This window comes from Chenopodium album, chromosome 5 (genome assembly GCF_948465745.1).
Source record: "Chenopodium album chromosome 5, dcCheAlbu1.1, whole genome shotgun sequence".
NCBI classification, from domain to species: Eukaryota; Viridiplantae; Streptophyta; class Magnoliopsida; order Caryophyllales; family Amaranthaceae; genus Chenopodium; species Chenopodium album.
The window spans coordinates 75,469,235-75,480,411 of record NC_137838.1 but is presented as its reverse complement, the minus strand read 5'-3'; the positions used below and the strand labels follow the sequence as shown (position 1 = coordinate 75,480,411).

At 33.8% G+C, this 11,177-nt stretch overlaps 1 protein-coding gene across 1 annotated transcript; it reads right to left on the bottom strand.

The window, feature by feature from the left end:
• Positions 1–1,136: 1,136 nt before the first annotated feature.
• Positions 1,137–4,770, bottom strand: LOC145631092 (DNA-directed RNA polymerase V subunit 5A-like). Its single transcript, XM_081683190.1, has 4 exons — positions 4,398–4,770; positions 2,585–2,761; positions 2,329–2,442; positions 1,137–1,565 (listed from the first exon to the last, which is right to left on the bottom strand). Exons 1-4 carry the CDS (start codon positions 4,653–4,655, stop codon positions 1,440–1,442), a joined length of 675 nt encoding a protein of 224 aa, XP_081539316.1. The 5' UTR covers positions 4,656–4,770; the 3' UTR covers positions 1,137–1,439.
• Between the last annotated feature and the right edge of the window lie 6,407 nt (positions 4,771–11,177).

Genomic DNA, 11,177 nt, shown 5'->3' with positions numbered 1-11,177 from the left:
AATTATGAGGAAAATTTGGTTGTATTGGTGGAATATTATTGAAATTTGTTGGTCTTGGTTGACTACTACACCATTGAAAAAATGCAGCTTGAATTTGAGGATTACTCAACAGATTAGGGTCAACAGGAGGATTAGATTGGTTAAATTGAAAGTTTGAATTGTTAGGAAAATTCGGGTTACGACCGTAATTAGAATTATTACGATCCATATTGAAGACTCTAAGAAATTGGAAGTGAAATGGAGAAAAATAAACTTGAAAATATGGAGATTAGAATAATTTTGTGTTTAAGAATATTGTACAAGTGAAACTGAAATTTTGTGAAAATATAGCAAATTTATACTCATTTTATAGACAAAAATTTTTTATGACCGTTGGTGTTTTCGGATTTCAAAAATAAGTTACCGTTTGCAAATTATAGCCATTATACTGTTTTGGAGCAAAAAAAATAAAGAAACAAGATGTTGACAAGTGTCAACAACTTGAGCGTTGGATGATTTCCAATATAGCCGTTGTATGCTTTTGTTTGTGATTGTTGAATTAACATGGCACTTGGGCCGAGGCGAGATTTCCTTTCCAGAGAAAGGATACTACAATATCCTTTCCCTAACAGTTATCTTTCCCAAGTAATAGCATCCATCAGGATTGGGAAAGGACACCAAAAAGCCACGGAAAGGATTGTAAAAGGCCTTGATGCTGGTGCTCTAATACTAGTCTCCTTCCGGTCTTATAATATTGGTTTGCTTCCTGTCCTCTTCACAAGTCTATTTAAGTTGAAGCTGTGTTTGGATATCTATAGGTCAAAGAGAGGAGATTTATATTATCAAAAATGAAGGGCACACAAATGGGAAATGAGCAGAAGAAGAAATGCATACTCATGAATGTTGAGGGTTAATTATGCACAAATTATATCCTTAATCCGGAAATACCCAAGTGTCTTAGAAAGTATTTAGGTTTGATTTTCTTAAATAGATCATGCAAAGATGAATACTCAATAGGTGCCCATTTGAGTCATTACATCAGCAAGGTACCTCAGTTCTTGACTACTTAAGTTGGTAACAATAATCTAAGTAGGATGCATAATTTTTAAAGCAACTCCACAAAAATTGGTAGACTGCAAAATATAAGGGGCAAGAAATAGCATTCAATTTATGGAATCATTCATGTTATAATACTCCAGAGCGTCGAACAATATAGTTCAATAAAATTACAAGGCTAAACTAATAAGCCAATTAGGCTGATAAACAGTAAGGCCAGAGAACCAAATATCAATTCCATATGTTACACAACAGGAAGAGGAATACGACAGGAAAAGAATTTCATGTCTACAATATTCCACGACATTGAACATTATTTGTTCGATAAAATTACAAGGCTAAACTAACAAGGCCTAAAAACAGAAGCACTAGAGAAAGTAGATTTGGCTCTGCACCAAATGAATTTATGATACACAGCGGTAAGTGACATGAGATTGTGTGATCTCTCCACTGTACGTCACTTTGAGTACCTGCCCCTTCTCATATCCATAATGTCTTACAATTGCATCCTTAGCCGAGATTCGAGGAAGCTGGAACATAAGGGAGACAAATTCCATGTTATTAAAAAAAACATAGGATCAAGTAGAAGAACATGCAATGAGTTGCTTTGTGATCACACAAAAATTAAATTACAAAAAACACACGAGACTAAGATCACAGGCAATCAATCACTCAAGTGATGCAGGACAAGACTTTCATCAAAAGGTGAAGAAAAACACAGATAAACTAAGAGGTCAAGCCAAAATCTTCTAGAAACAACAGCTTCCTCGAACATCCTTACGTGGCCTTAGAAGTACTCGTACCAAAGTATACTAAAGAATTATTCTGAATTCTCCATTAAATTAGGTACATTAACATAACATTCCTATTACTCTATACCATGTTCTCTCTCCCTCTTAACCTCCTCTAGTTCCATTCTTTTCTTTTGTACCCCCTTCCCATCCTCCTCTACCTATCATTTCACACAAAAGAAAAACAATTTTCCAAAAAGAAGTTTCTAGGTACTTTTAAGGAGTTCAATACAGATGTTGACTAACATATTGCCGGGCCGTTATCCTATTCCAACTTTCCAAACTCTCATGCCTTATGATACCACTGGTATTCCATACAAAGTTGCCCCAAACATCCTAGGCACAGACATACAGATAAGAGTAATAAAGGCTATAACGATCCTTGGTCCAAAAAACAAATAGTGGCATGGCATGAAGATCCATATTCTTAAATGTTCTGTTGCACTTGCATATGACAAACTATAATGATCCACAGTATATCCACTATAGATAAGCTACCTACCTGCTTTTCTTCCAAATTGTATTTCTTCAAGAGCTTCTCTTTCTCTCTAGGAGTCAGCACTTGATGCTTTGGCTTCAAAACATGCTTTGTGATATTCACGAGCAAATCAGTTATCTGAAAACAATTGTAAAGATTTAGATTACTATTTCCATTTATGACATATATACAACGAAACAGGATGTAGAGCTCCCAGAATCATTAAGAAACTCAAAAGGTGAAATCTAGCAGTTAGTATTTTGATTCTCAATAAACTTACTTGAAATATCTCAACTTTAAACGGGTATTCATCCACGGCTTTCTGAGCTTGGCTTGTTATTTTACTTTGTAATATCAGTATCAAGCCATTCAAACCTTCTTTGTTAACAATCTGAGCTCCAATGCCACGTATTGAGTTCACTTTGACCAGCTGAGGCCCACAGAAAATCACCATGATCTGCATTCAAAGTCAAGAAAACCAAATTAGAAATAGATTGTATGGAATTAAAGCAGGTTATTATTTAACAGAGGCAGACAAATGCTGATAGCAGAGAGTGAGGGCTTTGCCAATTTGATTCATTACAACAGTAACAAGCGCATCAATAATTGATGATACTAAAGGGAATATAACTACATAATACGAAGTATATGTGTTTCCACCTAATAATGGCCAATTCATTTCAGAGCACATCAGCACAGAGACAGCAAGACATTTTGGCAAAGCATCTTCAAAGATCGGAGCTTAAATATTATGGTTGGAAAAGTAGAGCTATTTGTTACAGCACATAATTAGCGATACAATGACAGATGAGGTAACATTTGTCATAAATGATTTCACAACAGAGGTTACAATACCAGATATGACTCAACAGTCCCAAAAGTCAAATTTTATGTCGTCCAATTTCAATAACACAATAAAAAGAATGATCCATGGTGAATTAGTGATCATTAGTTGAGTTTTTCCATATAATTCAAGCCATATAGCCAAAGACGATTTCTAAACAAGATTGGTACATAAATTTTGTATAAGGCAACATACGATCATCCATACATTCTACACATATGCACCGGTATCCATACACGTGTGCTAATTAACATGGGCAATTAATGTAAAAGGTAAAGATATGGTAACAACCTTTAATAAACTTCACCAGATAGTAAGCTGAATTCATTAACCACCAATCTTAGCTAATAAATCACAAAGCTACCCAGTTCAGACTTCACAGATTACCTAAGTACACAATAAAAAGAAGAAAAATCTTGGAACCTTCGCATCTAAATCACTGCCCTTTACGTCTTTATGACCTCCTCACAAGTTCCTAAAATTAAATAGATAAACGAAGTAGAAGGTTCACCAACCTCAACCAAGAACGATACTTGACACATGCAACTATGCAAGCAATGCAACATGAATCAATAGTCAAGCAAGTACTAGATAGTAAACAATCAAACACAAATAGGTAGTTTCATACATAATCAAACACAAATTTATCAAATTTAACTGCAATTCAATAAAACCCAGACCCCATTAAACCCAATTACTCAAAAATAACACCAAAAAAAATAAAAATGTAAAACAAAAAATCATAAGGTTTTTGGGGAAAGAGGGAATCCATTGTGGCATAAAGCAGGAAGTTGTTCACCAAGCTTAACCAAGTACAGTAAATGGCACATGCAAGCAATGCAACATGAATCAATTGTCATGCCACAAATATCATACATAATTAAACAAAAAGTTAGCAAATTCAAGAGAAATTGAACAAAACCCAGACCCCATTAAACCCAATTACTCAAAAAAATCACAAGAAAAAGAACACATTCATTTCATACATAATCAAACACAAAGTTACAAAATTTAAGATAAAACAAACAAAACCCAGACCCCATTAAACCCAATTACTCAAAAAACCACAAGAAAAAGAACGCATACTATTATATCATCCATAATCAAACACAAAGTTACAAACTTTAAGAGAGATCAAACAAAACCCAGAAACCTGAAAACCCAATTACTCAAAAATTCACATAAAAAAGACAAATTTAAATCAATAAAACCAAAGGGTTTTTGAATAAAAGGGAATATATTGTTATACCGTTTTAGAGGGGTCGGAGGCGAGAAAGGAGGTGATACGGAGACGATCAGGGTCGGGAATAGGGCCAAAAATAGTGCGAAATTCATGAAGAGATTGATCAATTTCGGAACTGGGGATTGCATAACCCCTGTCTTTGAGCATCTCGAGAGTGGTTCTTCGAGCAAGGTAGTAGCGGTGGCTTTCGGTGGTGCCGTCGTCTACGAAGCTACTTAGGCATCGTCCTACTGCCTCGCCGTTGATTTCGCCGTCGATCTCCATTTGTCGACCGGGAATTTTTGTGGGAGAGTTGGGGTTTTAGGAGAGAGAAAGAGAGAGAGAGCACTCTGGAAAGTAATGAGCAATTAAAAACTCTCTGAGATTAAGAGGGAAAGGCTGCCCCAGTTTGAGAAACAAAGTACTACGTACTTCGTAATAACGGCTGTGCAAAACTAGTCGAAAAATCGATCTGTAACCGTTCGAGTATCCGTTCCGATAATTTGTTATCGGGTATGGTTATTGAGCACCGTTTTAAAATTAACAGTCATTCGATCTGATAAGCATTTTTTTGCCTTTTTTTCCCTACTTAAATCTATATTTTTTTAAAATCTAAACTCTTACTTCGCTCCATAATTACTTTATACTATAAATGATTTGTAATATTATTAATAATTTGGTCAAATTCATATGATATTGTTGTTATTTAGTGGTAAACTATATCATAATAACTACATAATTCAGTTTAATTATCATTATTGGATATCTATTGGGTACCCGATAACAGATCCGAAAATCCGAATACTTGAAATTCGGGTACCCGAATTTATTGGTTCGAGTTATGGATATCACTTTAAGGGATTTTGGTTATTAGGCATCAGAACCATTAGTACTAACGGTATGGGTGTTTTGGGTGTTTTTGTCCCTCGGGAGAGTTACAGCTCGAAGACTGTCTGGTGCAGTCTCTACCTACAAAACACGAAGACTCTGGTTGATTGGGGTTCCGCCTCCGATGAACAAGTTAGAACGCGTTGGAGAAAGTAAAAAGTGCGGAAAGGTAAAGGTAAGATCTTCTCGGATTCCGAGATCAGGTGTTTTCTCTAATGTGAGAGAATATAGGGTATGATGCAATAAATTGTAGATGTCCTCGAAATGGGGGGAATCTCCTTATTTATAGGGTCATCGGTAAATGTACCTCCGATTAGGTCACTCTGACCTAATTCTGATGGACTGCGTCGAATTACGGCTTTCTCGAGATTTGGGCCCTGAAGGCCGCCTTTTTCCCAAATTCTGGGGATGACACGTGTCAAATGGAGATTGGTCCAATTTGGACTAATCAAGGTCTGAAACATGTTACTACCTGGTTGGCCCACGTGGCTTGGGTAAAAAGTACCCAAAACAACAGATACCCGTTCCATGATCACCCCTACTTCGTATGTTGTTAATCAAAAGGTTACAAACGATAACACTGGTAAAAGCCGTAAAACCACTATTAGTACATCAAGTTGCGTCTTTACCCTTAAATTAGGATAACTACCGTGTGCCCGTGGCCCGTGCTCAAGCATGGGATATATGTAATATGTATGTAAAAAAAAAAGAAAGTTATTAATGGGAGGTTATTGCCTTTTTGGCTACTCCCTTAGTTTTCCATGCAAGTTTTACCTATCTTAAACCACAAATATCTTTAATTTCAAAAATTATAAAATTTAGATACTGCATGTATCAATAATGTACTCACCTACACGAATCAAACTAAATCTCACGTGACCATATTTGTTTTTATAGATTGAGAGAAATTTTGAATAATCTCTCTCGATATTTTAAAAGTCAAAGATTTCAAATGGGAATATCATTGTGGAATGGATGGAGTACTTTTTTTAATTGAGTGATATGAGTAGTTATGATCATTAAAAAGGGTGAAAAATAAGAGGGATAGATTTTAATTGAGTAATATGGGTAGTTATGACTTATGAGTAAAAAGGGGTGGTTATTGGTTATCTTAAAAAAAAAAAGTTTAGAATTGCAAGGGATTTAGAGCGATGTGAATGAAGTTAGAAAACCAACTCTACATAATAGTTTTGTCAATTGCAGTCCTTTAAAAAAATTGCAAATTGCAGCTTAAAAGTACTAATAAATTGTTGATTGTCATCCAGTCTAATTTTTTTCTTTGATTTACGTGCCAATAAATGTTACATAAATGTTTTACGGGTCATTTATTCCTTAAGAATCCAAATTGAGCACGGAATTAATAAAAAATTAATGTAAGTGTCTCGTTTTCACGGCAAATCAAAAGAAATAGTTGCACATATCAATACATTTTATGGTACGCAGAACGAGGCGCTTACACGAATCAATAGGCACTTAGAACTTACAAGTAGCATTTTGAAGGAAATATATTTCACAAAATTATGTCAAATCTCCTATCCAGTGATTACTTTAATACGGAGTATTCGTTTATAAGTTTGCATATATATAAAGGGCAATAGGGCATGATTGGTCTTTTTCAGTTTCTTATATGGGCGACATTATTGTCATTTCCACGATAAGAGCTTGTTTCCATTTTCTGGCTCACACAAAGCTTGTTTGTCCAACACTCTAACCCTAGGAGCTTGTTTGGCTAACTCAAAGCTTGTTAAGGTGAGGGAGAGACTTGGAAGTACCCCCCCCCCCCCACCCTTCGCCCCAAATCCACATCAAACAAGGAAATCAGCGTTTTGACCGTTGATGCAAAGCGAGAAAGCAACTTAAGTTGAAACAAAAAAAAAATTGAGATGATAATTGCCCTAATTTAACCTGAATTCATACTTATTTCAATTATTTTGAATCATAATTTATGTTGAATGCCTACCCTATTGCATTTCATTCATGCTCTAGTTTATAATTTATATACTTATTAAATGTCTATTACTATTTCAATTGTTTAGAACTATTTTTTGTTATAATTCCAATTATGTTGTTAAAATTATAGTTGGTTTTTGTCTGTTTGTGATAAATTTGGTTTGGTATTTGAGAAAGTAGGTGCATTGAGAATTTGATGTGTTGAACTGTACTGTAGGATATTAGACTGTTTAGTTACTGTAGCTATGGATAGAAGTCAAGGTTTGAAGCGAAAGTCAAGTGACGAAAATCGAATGGTATACTTTGATTTAGGTTTTAATTAATTTTATGCTTTGTGTAATCATCTAAACTTCATGGCACAATTGACCTTAATGTTACTAAAAAAAATGATGCTCGAAGACAACTTGTTGGTAATAAAAAATACTCTATACTGTACTACTATAACCGGCGTCAAGTGGTCCATAAATTAGGGTTGAGATCGTAAGAAGACACGCGTGTACTTCACTGTTTTGTTTGTATCTACTAGTCGTATATTTAAAGTTGAAGTATAAAGAGGGTAAGTGAATCAATGTTAGCAATTCAATTTTTCGGGCAGGCTAAATTGAATGAGAGAGAGTTGTAAGAAAAGTTAACGTAGTATTTGGCATGTTTTGTTGTAGATAAAAGGTTTAAGGGAGAAAAGGAAGAAAAAAGTGGTTGTGTATTCTTTTTATTTGTGTGTAATTTATGTTTAGATCAAATGTGAAAATATTGGTTGACAAAAAATAAGTAAGGACTAGGTAATGTCAACTGCAGAATCAGAGTAGTGAGATACTGAGATACACACATGCCTTTTTCCAATGGAAAACTTAATTTATGTTCCACTTAGCTTGATGTCGATTTTATTTTTAAACTAGTACTATGGCCCTGTAATACCCCATATTTTCATACGTATTTTATAATTAATTAATTAAGAATTATTTTATAAAAAGGGTATTTTAGTAAATTAATTATTTAGGGCCAAAATAATATTTGAATTTTGGTGCCAAATATAAGTATTTAATCATTTGAATAATTAATTATTTTCGGATTTCTAAATTAATAATATAGGTTTAATTATCTTTTTAAGGTCGGTCCATATTTTACTAACTATTTCAAGAGAAATATTTAATATACATTATGTATTTAATAATTTTGATATTATCTAAAATATTTATTTAATTTATTCAATTATTTTATTATTATTGATTGTTATCACTTTAGTTTGTTAATTATTATATTTTAAATTAACCTCTAATTTCCTTCTTCATTATCTCATTTTGTTTCTATCTTTCTTCTCCCAACCATATGTATATCTATTTAAATTTTCTTATCTTTTAACCCAACTATTAATCTAGACTTAATTTGATTCAAGTACCTTAACAATCCCAAAAACTTATCACATTTTCTAGTAATCATATCACACCTTAAACTCTATCCTTTGTACACCCTCAACACTCTAAGTAGACCCTTAATTCTTCCCACTTATTCACACCAATTCTCTACTTTTCTTCTCCTCTTTTTACACAAATTATCCCGTTTATCTTTGAAGCCAATTTTCGGGCATTTCTGGTCAGTTTTGGGGTATTTACGTTTACAAAATATTATTCCTCTCGAAAAATCCTTGAGATTAGGCTCAAGAATCACCCAATTCGGAGTTATATCGAAGGAGTTATAGCCTCTGCAAGTTCTGTCTATTCTTTCCAACGCAAATCCAATTCTTCTCTTTTCCTTGGTTTCTTATATTTTCTTATTCTCTTCTCTTATTCAACTATTATTACTATTATTATGGGGGATTTATAAATAATTATTATGAGTAGTTTTAATTATATAAAATCAGATTTTTAATAATATTTATTTGAAAGGTTCATGTACATATAGTTGGAAGGTTTTAATTTAATTATTTGTGAACCTTATATTGATTAAGGTTATATTTATTTGTAGGGAGTGTTCAATCAAGGTTCTTGAGGTTCTTTTTGTGTGGTTTTTCTAGCAAGGATCAAGATACGTTTAGGTGGCTAGATACCTTTGAAAGTAATTGGTTTGAATAAAATGTTTTACATGATTTGATTGGTGATTGAATTGAATTGATTTTGAAATAAATTATGTTTGAAGGTACTTATTTGAATGATTGATTTGTTAATATATGTTTTGAATGGTTTGGATTACTTATCGTGTTTAAATAATATTGGGAACTATTGGATATTAAAAGGATTTATTGAACCATATTGAATTATTATTATTATTAATGCTTTATAAGCATGTTAGTAATCCCACTATGCGGATTTGGTTTATTGATAAGGCCTTGGACTTTGTATAACCGGGTCTTTCCTCAAGAATAGCCTTGTAATATAAGGAGACTAGCTTGGGGGGTGTGCACACTTAGGTGAGGAATTGGATTAAAAGGAATTGGTTCTTAATAAAGGAATTGGTTTTATTAACTATTATTTTGAATATTGAATCATTGGAATCGGTTTTGGAATAATGAGTTTTGAATTTATTGGATTAATTATTGGAATTGGTTTTAAAAGCATGTTTGCAAATAAATTGAGTTTACACTATCTTGCACTTATCGTACTTAGCATATTTTGCTAATCCGTATTTCTTATTTGTTTTGGTTCGCCTTATTTACCATAATGGTAAGCAGAGCATATTGGAGTTCAGGGATTTGCTTCACCTAGTTTAGGAATGTTGATCTTGTTTTTATTTTTAAGCACTCATAACAATGTTACTATTTTTATAAGTATTAATAAGAGAAAGTTGAGTTTCCGCTGCAAGTTTTGTTGTTGAATTAAGTTTTTTTTAGTAGCTTTGCGTAATCACGCGGCGGTAATACGCCCAAGCCTATCTCTACGATATAATTATACGTATTATACTGGTATTTCTGTAGAGGGAGATTTGGGGGTGTTACAGGCCCTGTTATCATCATATTATTTCCATTTCAGTTTAGCTCCTAATTTTCTTCTCTCATAAAATATTCAGTTCAGCTCGGCTAAGCTATAATAAGTTCAGCTCAGCTCAGTCAACGAGAACAGGCAGTTATTGTCAACTATCACCAATCACGTTTTTTTTTTTTTTTTTTTTTTTTTTTTTTTTTTTTTTGTTTAATCATATTTTTGGTCAATTGGCCGAACTTCATGGGACATTCAATGCTGTAAATTTAACCTTGTGACGCCTTAAGGGCTCCTTTTGACAATAGGTTGAATGTTTATTAATTGTCATTTTTTTAGGATGCTCTTGGGTTTAGTAAGCAGCAAATAAAAGTGCTTTCCCCAGAGTTGTTCACGGTATTGTTAATTTTTTAGTTGCTTGATATTTTGAGAAAATACGTAGTTGGAGGTATGGATATGATAAACTAGTGTCTGTTTTGTGCTTCACATATTCATAGGATGACTCCTTAAGTGTTGGTGGGCAAGTGAAAGCCAAAGGCGAAGCTCTGAAGGTGTGTGGTATGCCCAACTTTAGGGTAAGTATTATTGTTCCCGCATTGGCTTGTGCTGCAAATGTCGCTGAGTATGACTGGTGCAGCTTGGTGCTGGAGTAGCTGATGAAAAGTGTGACTACATTTGCACGTACGCCAGTTTTATAGTTCCGGTTTTGCTGGTGGCTGTGGTGGATGCTTGATTTATGCTGTGATAATTTATTGTACATTGCATAAGCTTTCCAAACCCTCTTATAATTTGTCAATATTGGGATACCAGGTTTATAATATACTTTATATTAACAGTTATATTATTTGGACCGATTTGATAGAGATCCCGTAAAATGGGGTTTTTTCCCTAGATCACCCAAACTAACAACATCGTCTATTCTTTGCTCCATTGAAACACTACTAAGAATATCCCATGTTTCCTCTAACCCATCCAACTTCCTTGACGTCTCTTCCCACATAGCGGCTAGGTCCATAGTCGTTTCTTCCATGGCTATTTCACATAAAATTTAAGAAGGTAA